Genomic DNA, 11,425 nt, shown 5'->3' on the forward strand with positions numbered 1-11,425 from the left:
TCTTCATCTCCATGGTGTGTAATATTTGCTCCTGTTGTTTTATCACAGAGCAACACTCAGTCCCATACATTGATGCTGGGCATACCATGGTCTTATATACTTTTGCCTTTAGATACTGAGGCATCTTTTTAATGCAGAGGACTCCAGTGACCTGTCATCACTTGGACCAAGCTACATTCACCCTCACCCAAATATCAAGAGTTGTGTCACAGTATGAGGTGAAAACAGACACTAGGTACTTAAAATACATGGTATTCTACAGGTAATTTCGCTGATACTTGTGGTGCCTCTGGTTTTGGAGCCACATTCTAGGTACCCGGTCTTCTGGACATCGAGGTGGAGTCCATTTTCAGCCAGTCTGTCCTTTATTTATTTATTTATTTATTTATTTAGCATCCAGTAGATCACACATGTGATATAGGATTTGTCATTTGATTACACGTAACACATAACAACACATACACATAATAAATTGACAAACATATACAAACAGCAAACAAATTACATACACATAGTACAATAGTAGTGTACAACAACATATTACCCAAAAAACAAAAGTACATGCTCACAATGAAAATTTTTAGATAATGAACTATGCCTTATACACAAAACTTGTTACGGATATACACAAAAATGTATTACGGATAGTTAACAGATTTTTCCTAAATTTCATAATTACAAAGTTGAAAACATCATTTAATTAGTCTGAATTTTTTTTTTTTTAAAAAAAAAAAAAATAAGTAGGCTACAGGTTTCAATTCACAGTCTGAGACAGGTATTCGTTTACACTGTAGAAGCATTTTTCCATCAAGTATTTTTTTACTTCATGCTTGAAATTATTTTTGCCTTTCAATTCTTTAATTTGAGATGGAAGTGCATTTAAAAGCTTTATTCCTAAGTGGCTAACATGTTTCTGACTTCTAGTTTTTGCTACATAGGGAATGTGGAAGTCTTTACAATGCCTTGTATTGTGATCATGGTAGCTTGAGTTGGTTTGGAGATCGCAGTTATTTTTACTTATCGTTTCCAGGCATTTAAAAATATATATTGATGGTATTGTAAGTATCTTTAGTTGTCTGAATAAGGGTCTACAGTGAGTTTGTGGTGGGCTGTGTGTCATGATACGAATAGCTCTTTTTTGCATAATAAAAATGTCATTTAGTCTTGACCTGGTTTTTCCCCAAAAACTTATGCCATAGCTTGCAACTGATTGGAAATAACTGAAATACACTGCTCTAATACATTCTTTGCTGCATACCTTGGATATTATTCTTAAGGCAAAACATGCTGAGCTAAGTTTCTGGGTAAGATACACACTGTGTTCATTCCAGTTTAAATCTTGGTCAATTCGCATTCCCAGAAACTTTGTAGTGCACACTTTTTCTATTTGTTTGCTATCCAGCATAAGGCACATATTTTCCCTTTGACACTTGCTTCCATACTGTATAAAGTTTGTTTTCTTTGTATTTAATGTCAGCTTATTTGAATAAAACCATGACTGGATGTATGAGAGCGTTTTCTCTGCTGTAGTACACAATGATTCTTTTATATCACTAATTATGATACTCGTGTCATCTGCAAATAGTAGAATTTTGGCTGAGCTGTCTGGAGCCTGTATATCATTTATATAAATTAGAAATAACAATGGGCCCAGAATGCTGCCCTGTGGAACACCTATTTCAATTTGTTTTGGTTCAGATACGAGTTTAAAATTGTGAAGATTGTTGGATGACCTCAGCTCAACAACTTGTGACCTGTTTTGCAGATAAGATTCAAACCATTTTTTAACAGTACCCCTGATGCCTATTGCTTCAAGTTTCTCTAGTAATATTACATGGTTCACAGTATCAAATGCTTTGGATAAATCTAGATTAATTCCAACAACCTGTTTATTTGACTCCAAATTTCTTACTATTTCTGTTGTGTAGTCCAATATGGCTGTTTCTGTACTGTGCCCTGCTCGAAAGCCATGTTGACTGTTATTTATTAGTTTATATTTTTCTAGATATTTTGTAACCCTGATTTTCATTAATTCCTCAATTATTTTGGAGAAGGCTGGAAGGAGAGATATAGGTCGGTAATTTTCTATTTTATGTCTGTCACCATTTTTGTATAGAGGTATCACTTTGGAGATTTTAAGTTTGTCCGGAAATATCCCTTCACTAAGGGACAAGTTTGCTATGTGCACTATAGGTTTGACAACACATGGAGCAATTTTCTTAATTATTGATACAGGTACATCATCCAAACCAGAGGACATTTTGGATTTCAAGCATTTAATGACTTTTAGAACTTCATGCTCATTTGTTGGCATTGCCATCATGCTGGTATTTACCATTGGAGTTGTCACTGTTGGTTGTTGCATAAATTTACTACTTAAAGTAAGGGGAATATTTACAAAATAATTGTTTACATAGTTTGCCATGGCATCTTTTTCTATGGGAATATTTTCATTATTTTTAAGATTGATTTCCTGTTCTTTAGTTTGACCCCCAGTTTCTTTTTTTACCATTTTCCACATCATTCTGGACTTGTTACTAGCTTGCCTTATTAATCTATCATTACTTAATAATTTTGCTTTTGCTAATACTTTGCGGTAAGTCTTTTTGTATGTCCTCACATACTCAACAAACTGCTGATCATGACATGTTTTTAACTTTAAACTTAGTAATTTCATGGTTTCACTTGACTTTTTAATTCCGGGTGTAATCCAGGTCCCTTTGGATCCAGATGATCTATAGCTCAAAAGCTTTTTTGGGAAACACATTTCAAAGTATGTCATAAAAGTGGAAGCAAATATATTGTAAGCATCATTTGTGTTTGTTTGTGCCAGGACCTCTGACCAAACTGCATTTTTTAAATTATTTTTGAACTGATTACAATTTTCAGTAGAGAAAAATCGTTTGTACTCCTTTTTATTTTCCTCCTCCTTGGGAGTTGCAGTGAGATTAAAGGTTAGTGCATTATGATCTGATAATCCTATATTTACATTTGTAACTGCAACTTCACGTGTGTGCACATTTGAGAAGATGTTATCTATTAGGCTTTCACTGGAATCTGTTATTCTAGTGGGAGCTGATATGTGGGGGAACATGTTGAAGCTTTTTAGTATGTCTAAAAACTTGTTTTTTACTGGACTCTGGACCAATAGATTAATATTAAAGTCACCACAAAGAATTATGGTAGAGTTCTCATTTGAGAAAATGTTGAGCATTTCTTCCAAATTCTTAAGAAAGACTTCAGTATCTCCAGATGGTGACCTGTATATTGCTGCAACAATTATTTTCTTCTTTAAACTATATAACTGAATGGTTACTGCTTCAAAATCCTTTTCTATGATTAATGGTTTAGCCTCGTATCTTAACTTAAATTTAAGCTTGGGATTTAGATAAATGCATACACCACCACCTTTGGCATTTTGCCTACAGTACTGACTGGCAAGTTTATATTGGCTTAAGTTTATGCTGTTTAGTTCACTGTCCCTGCACCAATGTTCCATAACACATAAACAATCAATATGGTCACTGTTTGCTGCTACCTCAAGTTCAAGGTACTTGTTTTTAAGACACTGAATGTTCAGACTCATAATTCTTAGCTGATTTGAACAATCCAACTGACCTGTGACTTTACACTCTGTTGATGCATTTTCTCTTACACTGTTAGAAGATTTCATACCTTGTTGTAGATTCCTCTGCTTGCAAACATTTCCCTGTTTCCCTGTTACGTGCTGTTGTTCACTGTTTTGCCCCAGCAAAAATCCTGACTTCTCAAGGGTGGCTGCCTTCTTCTGGTGTGATGACTACTCCTATTTCCACTGCTGCCTAAAAAATTTTCTGTGTGTTTCTTGTGTGTGGCTTCTGTTCGTTGGTGGCAATCAGCAGGTGAGTTAACTTCTGGAGCTTGTATAGGCCTAAGTTTTGCTTCATCCACATCTGTCCTCTTCGGTTTAAACCATTTCGTAATTTTCGTTTGGCTGACGACTTGATTGATTGTTTTTTGCCTAATCGGTTTGAACCACTTGGTAATTCGCGTTTGGCCGATGGCACAGCTTGTAACTCGTATAAAACACTTCTTAATTTCCATTTGTTTGTCACTTATACTTTTTTCTTCACTCTTCTTCGAAATGCGAGTACATATTTTTTCGGCTAGTAATTTCTTTCCTGGCGTATTTAAATGAAGTCCATGGACTGTATGGAACCTTCGCTCCAATCTGTTTATGTCTACAATATCGACATTCTTAAAGTTAGTGCATATTTCAGTGATACACTCGTTTGCAACATTAATTTCGCGGTTCACACACGACCAGGGTGGTAAATCATGACGATGCGGGATATTCACAATGAGTACATTTGTGTGGGTTAAATTATTTAGACATTTCCTCATTTCTGTAATCACCTTGTGTGTCTCGTTTCTATAGACGTCGTTTGATCCTCCTATTAACACGGCGAAATCGTCTTTATTCAAACTAGCTACGTCAGTTGATGTTGTTAGATCCGTTATTTCACTCAATGGAGCCCCTGGCTTTATGAAACCAGATGCCTTGAAACTACATGTTCTCATCAACACTGCGGAAATTTCATGGCCGTGACTATCACCTAACACACAGATTGTTTTGTGTTTCGCACTTTTTGTAACCGGAGGATTTAAGATTCTTCTTCTCACCTGACTAGTGTTGTTTTTTGGCCGCACGTGTTCTAAATGTTCTTCAGTTTGCAGTTTCGCTGGAGATGACTTTTTTAACGTAGTTTCCTTTGTTGCATTGTAGTCTGTGGTAGTGTAGGTGGGCGCACTCATTTTCGGAGTTTTTAGAATATCTCCTGACGCAGTATTTTCGTTGTTTGACCTACTTACAACGAGCAACGGTTTGCCTACTTTGTTTTCCAATTTTTCAACCCTTTCCGACGTGTTCACTGAATCCACGGCAGAAAGCACTTCAAAAGAGTTTTTTTGCACTAAATTTTCACTGTCTTTCACATCTTTTACCTTATGAGTACAACTTCCTTCAGTCATTCTCTTCCATTTTTCCGAGACCGAGTCTTCTTTCTTCATTAGCGTCTCACGTTTTTCAGATTGTAGTTTACTTATTTCCACCTTTTGAGCGTCTATTGTAAACTGTAGACTGGATATCCGTTCGTTCAGCTTCTGTATTTCAGTCTTACAAGTTGCACACGTTTTCTTTTTACTACCGAAATTTACGTTTTTTCGTGGAGGCACATTATACACTTTCAACTTGGCCGCCATCTTACCAAACTGAACCTGTTGCTGGAGTTCAGGGTGGGCCTGGTCAGCAAGTACCACATCGTCTGCATAAAGAAGGATACCAGAATGTGAAGTCTGTATGTCAGCTGTTGCTGTATCCATGCAAAGGATGAACAGCAATGGTGAAAGGGCAGAACCCTGATGAACACCCACAGTGATACTGAAGGGTGGAGAGGTTCCAGCAGGACTCCAAACAACACAAGTGGAATTACGGTACAAAAGTTGCACTCAGCTTACAAACTCTTCAGGGATGGTGTGGAAGTGAAGAGCTCGCCAAGTAAGATCATATGGGATATGGTCAAAAGCCTTTTCTAGGTCTAGAAATGCCATTTGTACACTCTTCTGTCTCTCTCTGTGTTTTTCCATCAAAAGGCGCATGGCATGTATAGGATTGATGGTGCTGCATCCCTTAACAAATCCACACCGGTTTAGTGTTACAGTGACAATACTTGAGTCTGCTATCAAGTACCTGTTCAAAGACCTTTAAAGTATGACTGAGGAGTAGAATAGGGCAATAAGTCAAGCAATTGTTCACATCTCCTTTTCCTTCCAGATTGGTACTGTTCTGCTAGTTGCCCATGTTTGTGGAAGTTGTTTTTTGGTGAAAATTTGGTTGAAGAGTGAGGCAAGGAATTCTGAAGCAGGCTTTCTGAGAATTTTCCTGATTTCTGCTGGTAGGTCATCTGGGCCAGTTGCTTTTCCATTTTTCATCTTGCTGATGCCAAGCATTACTTCCTTAGATGAAATTGAAGGGACGGGTCCTAAGGTAGCATCAGGATGCATAATCTCTTTGTTGCTGATGTTATGAAAGTAGTCTGCCCAATTCTGGAGAATAGATTGTTTGTCTCTTAGCAGTTTGGCTTTGGCTCCATTGATGAGCATGACGTGTCCAATGTACTGAGCTGAACAGCAATGTGACTTAGCAAGACAGCAGATGATGTTTTCTCCCAATGGTGTGTCATGCTGGTCATACAGTGTCTGGTAGTACTGCTCTTTTGCTGCAGCTACTGCTGTTTTTACTGCTGATTTAAGGTTGTGATATTTCTGGAGGTCAGTGTCAAGTCGTGAGTACCACCAAGTCTTGTATGCCATCTTCTTCTCCCTGATTGCTTGTTTGACTTTGTGTCCACCACCAGGTTTGTTTATCAATGTATTTTCTTCCAGGTATGGTTTTTCCCAGCATTTTTGTTGCTGCTTGATGTTTCTGTTCCACAGCATCTTTCCAAATATTCAACCGACTGATCGGTCTTCACGGAGAAGTTTGTGAAGGCTGTCATCAACTCGTTTTGCTGGGTATTCATTCGTCACCACTTAATTCACTGAGGCCCAGTCTTAGATTGAGGTTTGTGTTGTATAACACACTTACAAATATCGAAAACAAGCAATCAGTGTTAAGGGGTGATGCAGTCATACGGAATTGCTTTGGTATCTGTTACCAGCTTCATGTCTTGTTGACAAACTAGCCAATAATTGATCTGAGTAGCATGACCTCCACTTGTATAAGCAGCCAGATATGTTGGCCTCTTTTTAAAGTATGTGTTGGTCACAATGAAATCATATGCTTCTGCAAAATCAAGTATCAGACATCTATCATCGTTCCACACACTGAACCCACGTCCTCCATGGCATCGCATATATCATTCTTTGTTAACCCTGACATGTCCGTTTAAATCTCCTCCAACAATAGTGGACTCACCCTGTGGAATTGCTCGAAGGAGGGCTTCCAGACTGTTCCAACACTTGTCCTTGTCATCCTCAGTGCATCCAGTTTGAGATGCATAGCAAGATACAATGTGGGCAGTGATAACTGTTGAGTCAATCTTGATAGACATAAGCTTTTTGGACACCCTGTTGACACTGGTGACATTGTTACACAAGACCTCTTCGATGACTATCACTTCAACGTTTTGTGTATTGGTACCGTGACAGATGAGTTTGTAGCCATCTCCAATTTATTTTGCCTTTGAACCTTTCCACTTGGTGTCCTGGACGCAGGCAATGTTGACACGTTTGTTTTTAAGCATTTCTGCTAGTTCACAATGTTGGCTGGTCAATGTACCGATATTGAGAGTAGTAAATCTCATTAGTTGTACTTCCCCAGCATTCTACCAATAAACCCAAGTCCACCACCTTCTTTATCCATGACTGAACCTATGTTCTCATTCCATTTCATATCACAATGATGTGTTACATCTAGGTATTTGTAAGAGTTGGTTGATTGCAACAGTGACTCATTGATATTATAATCATAATATATTACTTTTTTTTTTTTCATTCTTTGAAGTTCAAAATTTTACATTCCTGGATGTTGAGAACAAGTGGCCAGTCTCTGCACCACATTGAAATCTTATCAAGATCAGACTGAATGTTTATGCAGCTTCTCACAAGAAGTGCTTCATTACAGATAACTGCATCATCTGCAAAAGCCTGATTTTACTGCTGATATTGGTGGCAAGGTCATTAATCTACAACATGAACAGCAAGGGTCCCAACATACATCTCTGGGGCACACCCAAAGTTACTTCTACATATGACGATGTCTCTCCATGTGAGATAAGACACTGTGTGCTCCCTACCAAAAGCTTTGAATAAGCTCCAACATATCTATTTTCTCACTTTGAATGCTGCCCTTGAAGTTTGTACTTTACAATGCTGCAAATGTGATACAGCTGTTCACTCCAATCTTGCTGGAAGGAACACCAACTTTTGTTGTGCAGTCAGTTGCATCCTTTGCTTTTTATAATGTTTACAATTACCCTTCAGTGTAACAGTAAGTCTGAATGCAAACTGTGTTATTCAGACCCATGAGTTCCTAGAATTTACTGCTGCACCTTTAGAATCCCAAAACCTGCACCTCTCACAGGTGCCCTGTGATTGTTTGGCACTGATCAAAGCAATCGATCTGATGTCACGGGAAGTTTGTCTCTCTGCATTTGCTCCTAATCACTCAGGAAGTGCAGACTTACCTATAATGTCTGTCATCCCTCTATCCAATGTTATGACAACACACTTTAGTGGTTCACGATGACAAAGTGTTGCACTTCCTAAAAGGCTTCATTATGTCAATGTAACTTTCCTGTAGTGTTTTTAACACTTTTAAAAGTGTGTATGTCTATCACATAATTCCCATATGCAAGAATAAAAATATGCTACCTTGATTTAGTTCACAACTTAATATGCAATTTTTATGATGGCTATACCATTTGATGTGAGGAACAGGGTAGTGTCTTTACAGTAATTCCACAGACTGTTAATGTCACCCTATGATCCTATTTGATACCTCAATATTTCCAAAGTATGTCCTGTTCATTTATTATTCTGCTCCATCATTTTATCATGTGACACACACAAATGCAATGGATGATGGCTTTCATTGAAATCTTAAGCTTGACCTTCCAGCCTATTCAGGTAACTTGGTCACCTCTGTCCGCTATGGCATTTTGATTTCATTAGTGGACTGACTAATCTCTATTTTAGTGAAAAAATTACAAGGTTTGAGTTATGTGAGGAAACAGCATTACTCCAGCAGAATGGCATCACATTGGATATTTGCTTATTACATTGGTTACAGTAGTAGACAGGAGATGGTCACACAAGTAGTGGGAATTGGGATCTCCATAGCAGTACTGAGAGATTGTCAATCAATGCTAACCTTTCCTGGGATAATTTTTCAATCATGTGACTCATCTTAATTATGAACCCTGCATAAATGCTATGATTGATGGCTTATCTCCAACACTGAATGTCTCAAGTGCAGAAAAAGTCTGATCTCTGTCAGGCCCCTCTCTTGCCAGACATCAGACACATTTCATATTCTTGCTAACATGCAGTAAGATTACCAAGTGTTTATTCCTCGTGTTTAATGAGAAGAAATCAGATAGGGAATTCTCTTCCCTTTGAAAAACATCAAATGCTGCCAGCTGACCCAATCTAACATTTCTAAAAGCTAATTTGATAATTCACTGCTAATAAGTTTTATTTTTTCAGCCGCTGCAGGATCAGTTTATTGAGAATAAGAAGGCACATGTGAACTGGCAACCAATGAGATGTAAACTTATGCGTATTCAACTGAGTTATCAAAGTCTATCTAAGGTGGCTTTATGAACCTTTATTTCCACAAGCCACCAAAAGGCAACACTCCAGAATTATCAAGGGGTTCAAAGTTTAACGTAAATCATCATTGTTCAGTTGCAAACAGATGTGCATCCTTGACTGAAGTAATCTTTAGCTATTGATCCACATACGCAATCAAAATGAAGAGACAGGCACTCAAACAATGCCATCCAGGATGAAGATAATAAGGAGAATAAGCTTATTTTACTGTATCTCCAACATGTGGATCAGCGAAGCAGTACAGATACAAGGCAGTAGAAATTTTAGATATTGTTAAAATTTAATGACTGTTCCAGGTATTAGTTATTAAGAATAAAATATGGGGTAAGCCAACAGGAAGAGAGTAGTGAATGAGGTCATTAGAGATGGAGCACAAGCTCAGATTAGGGATGGATGGGCAAGCAAATTAGCCATGTCCTTTCACAGGAACCATCCCAGCATTTGTCTGAATCGATTTAGGGAAATCACAGAAAATCTAAATCAGGATGGCCAGACACGGGTTTGAACCATCATCCTCCCAAATGAAAGTCCAGTGTGCTAACCACTGCGCCACCTCGAGGTAAGCCAACAGATGTTTGTCTAAAAACACACTTGTTCTGTTGAGAGAAATGTAGATTTTGCACCCTCAAGCTTCCTTACCTATGAGTTCTATGTACATGTTATCAATTAGTCATCAGCATGAGAAATGCCAGAAGTAGAAACTAAGGAAGTTTATTAACCTTTCAGCAGGTGTGTTGATGTACTGAGTACTCCACAGCAGAATTTCATAGTGCTGTAGTGGAATGCAGAGCCCTGTGACATGGCAGCTATAGGTATTTCTTTACCTGACCCTCCTTACCCCCTTCAATTGTGTGTGCCATTTTCAGTTTATTTAGGTAAAGGAGTGAACTGTAAATGTGTAAAGACAGGTAAACATATGTATGACTATCCTGAAGGCCACAATGAGCTATAAGAGATTTCTGTTTTTAGTGTGTTGTATGAGATTTGATGACATATCCACTTGAAATGAAAGGAGAAAACTTGACAACTGCTGCCAGAAAGCATTTACATTCCTTTACAGTCAACCTTGAATGATCATATAATCCTAAAGAATATGTGATGATTGATGAAATGTCGAATGGATTTAGAGGCACTCCTGGATAAAGTATATACCATCCAAACTGACCAAATACAGGATAAAAATATGTGCCATGTGTGGCAGAAAGGGGTTTCACACCAGTGATATTGAAGTATATGTACAAAAGCAGCCAGATGGATCATTTCAAGTATCAGATTGTACACAGGCTTGTCTGCTACAACAAAGATACACACAGAAATGTCATCATTGACAATTGGTACAAGAGCTGCCAGTAGTGGAAGACATGTTAGAGAAGAAATTGAGCATTATAGGATTCTAGGCACTTTCTGCAAGAAGGAAAACGAGATCCTGCCTGAATTTTTGTGTCTAAAAAACCAACTTGTCAGAGTTTCAAAATTTGGTTTTCAAAGTAATACAGCTCTTGTCTTATACTCAACAAAAAGAAATCTTTCAGTGATACTCCTGTCCACAATCCATGATATGGATTATACTGATGCCAAAACAGGAAAGCTAACTATAATTATTGATTACAGTCACACTAGAGTTGGAGTGGGTACTGTGGACAATATGATTGCAGGGTACTTCCAGAATTACAAGGCCTATGGTGTTACTTTATACTACGCTAAATATATCTGGGATAAAATGCCAAATTTTGCAATCACTTTTGAAATCAAAAGGAACCATCAAAATTTGATGTATTTTTTGAAGAATTTAGCATTTTCATTGATGAATGAACAATTGAAAAATAGGTCGGTAATTTTATCACTGCTAACCAATGCCTCTGAATTTCTAAGAAGGAAATTCCCTTCAGAAGCAGTCATTGACACATCAGGGCCATCAGGAAAGACAAAGCGAGGACATTACCATGTGTGTGGAAGGAAAAGATGCAACTCCACAATGAAAGTTTGTGTGAAGTGCAGTAAGTTTACATGTCAAGCACATCTGATTACAGAGCCTATGCGCATTACATGTGAT

The 11,425-nt window shown here is 37.8% G+C and overlaps 1 protein-coding gene across 1 annotated transcript; it reads right to left on the reverse strand.

Annotated features, from left to right (window-relative positions):
- Window positions 1-5,790: 5,790 nt before the first annotated feature.
- On the reverse strand, window positions 5,791-6,477 carry LOC126228022 (uncharacterized). Its single transcript, XM_049942267.1, has one exon. It carries the CDS (start codon window positions 6,475-6,477, stop codon window positions 5,791-5,793), a length of 687 nt encoding a protein of 228 aa, XP_049798224.1.
- Window positions 6,478-11,425: the final 4,948 nt, after the last annotated feature.

This window comes from Schistocerca nitens, unplaced genomic scaffold (assembly GCF_023898315.1).
Source record: "Schistocerca nitens isolate TAMUIC-IGC-003100 unplaced genomic scaffold, iqSchNite1.1 HiC_scaffold_351, whole genome shotgun sequence".
NCBI lineage: Eukaryota > Metazoa > Arthropoda > Insecta > Orthoptera > Acrididae > Schistocerca > Schistocerca nitens.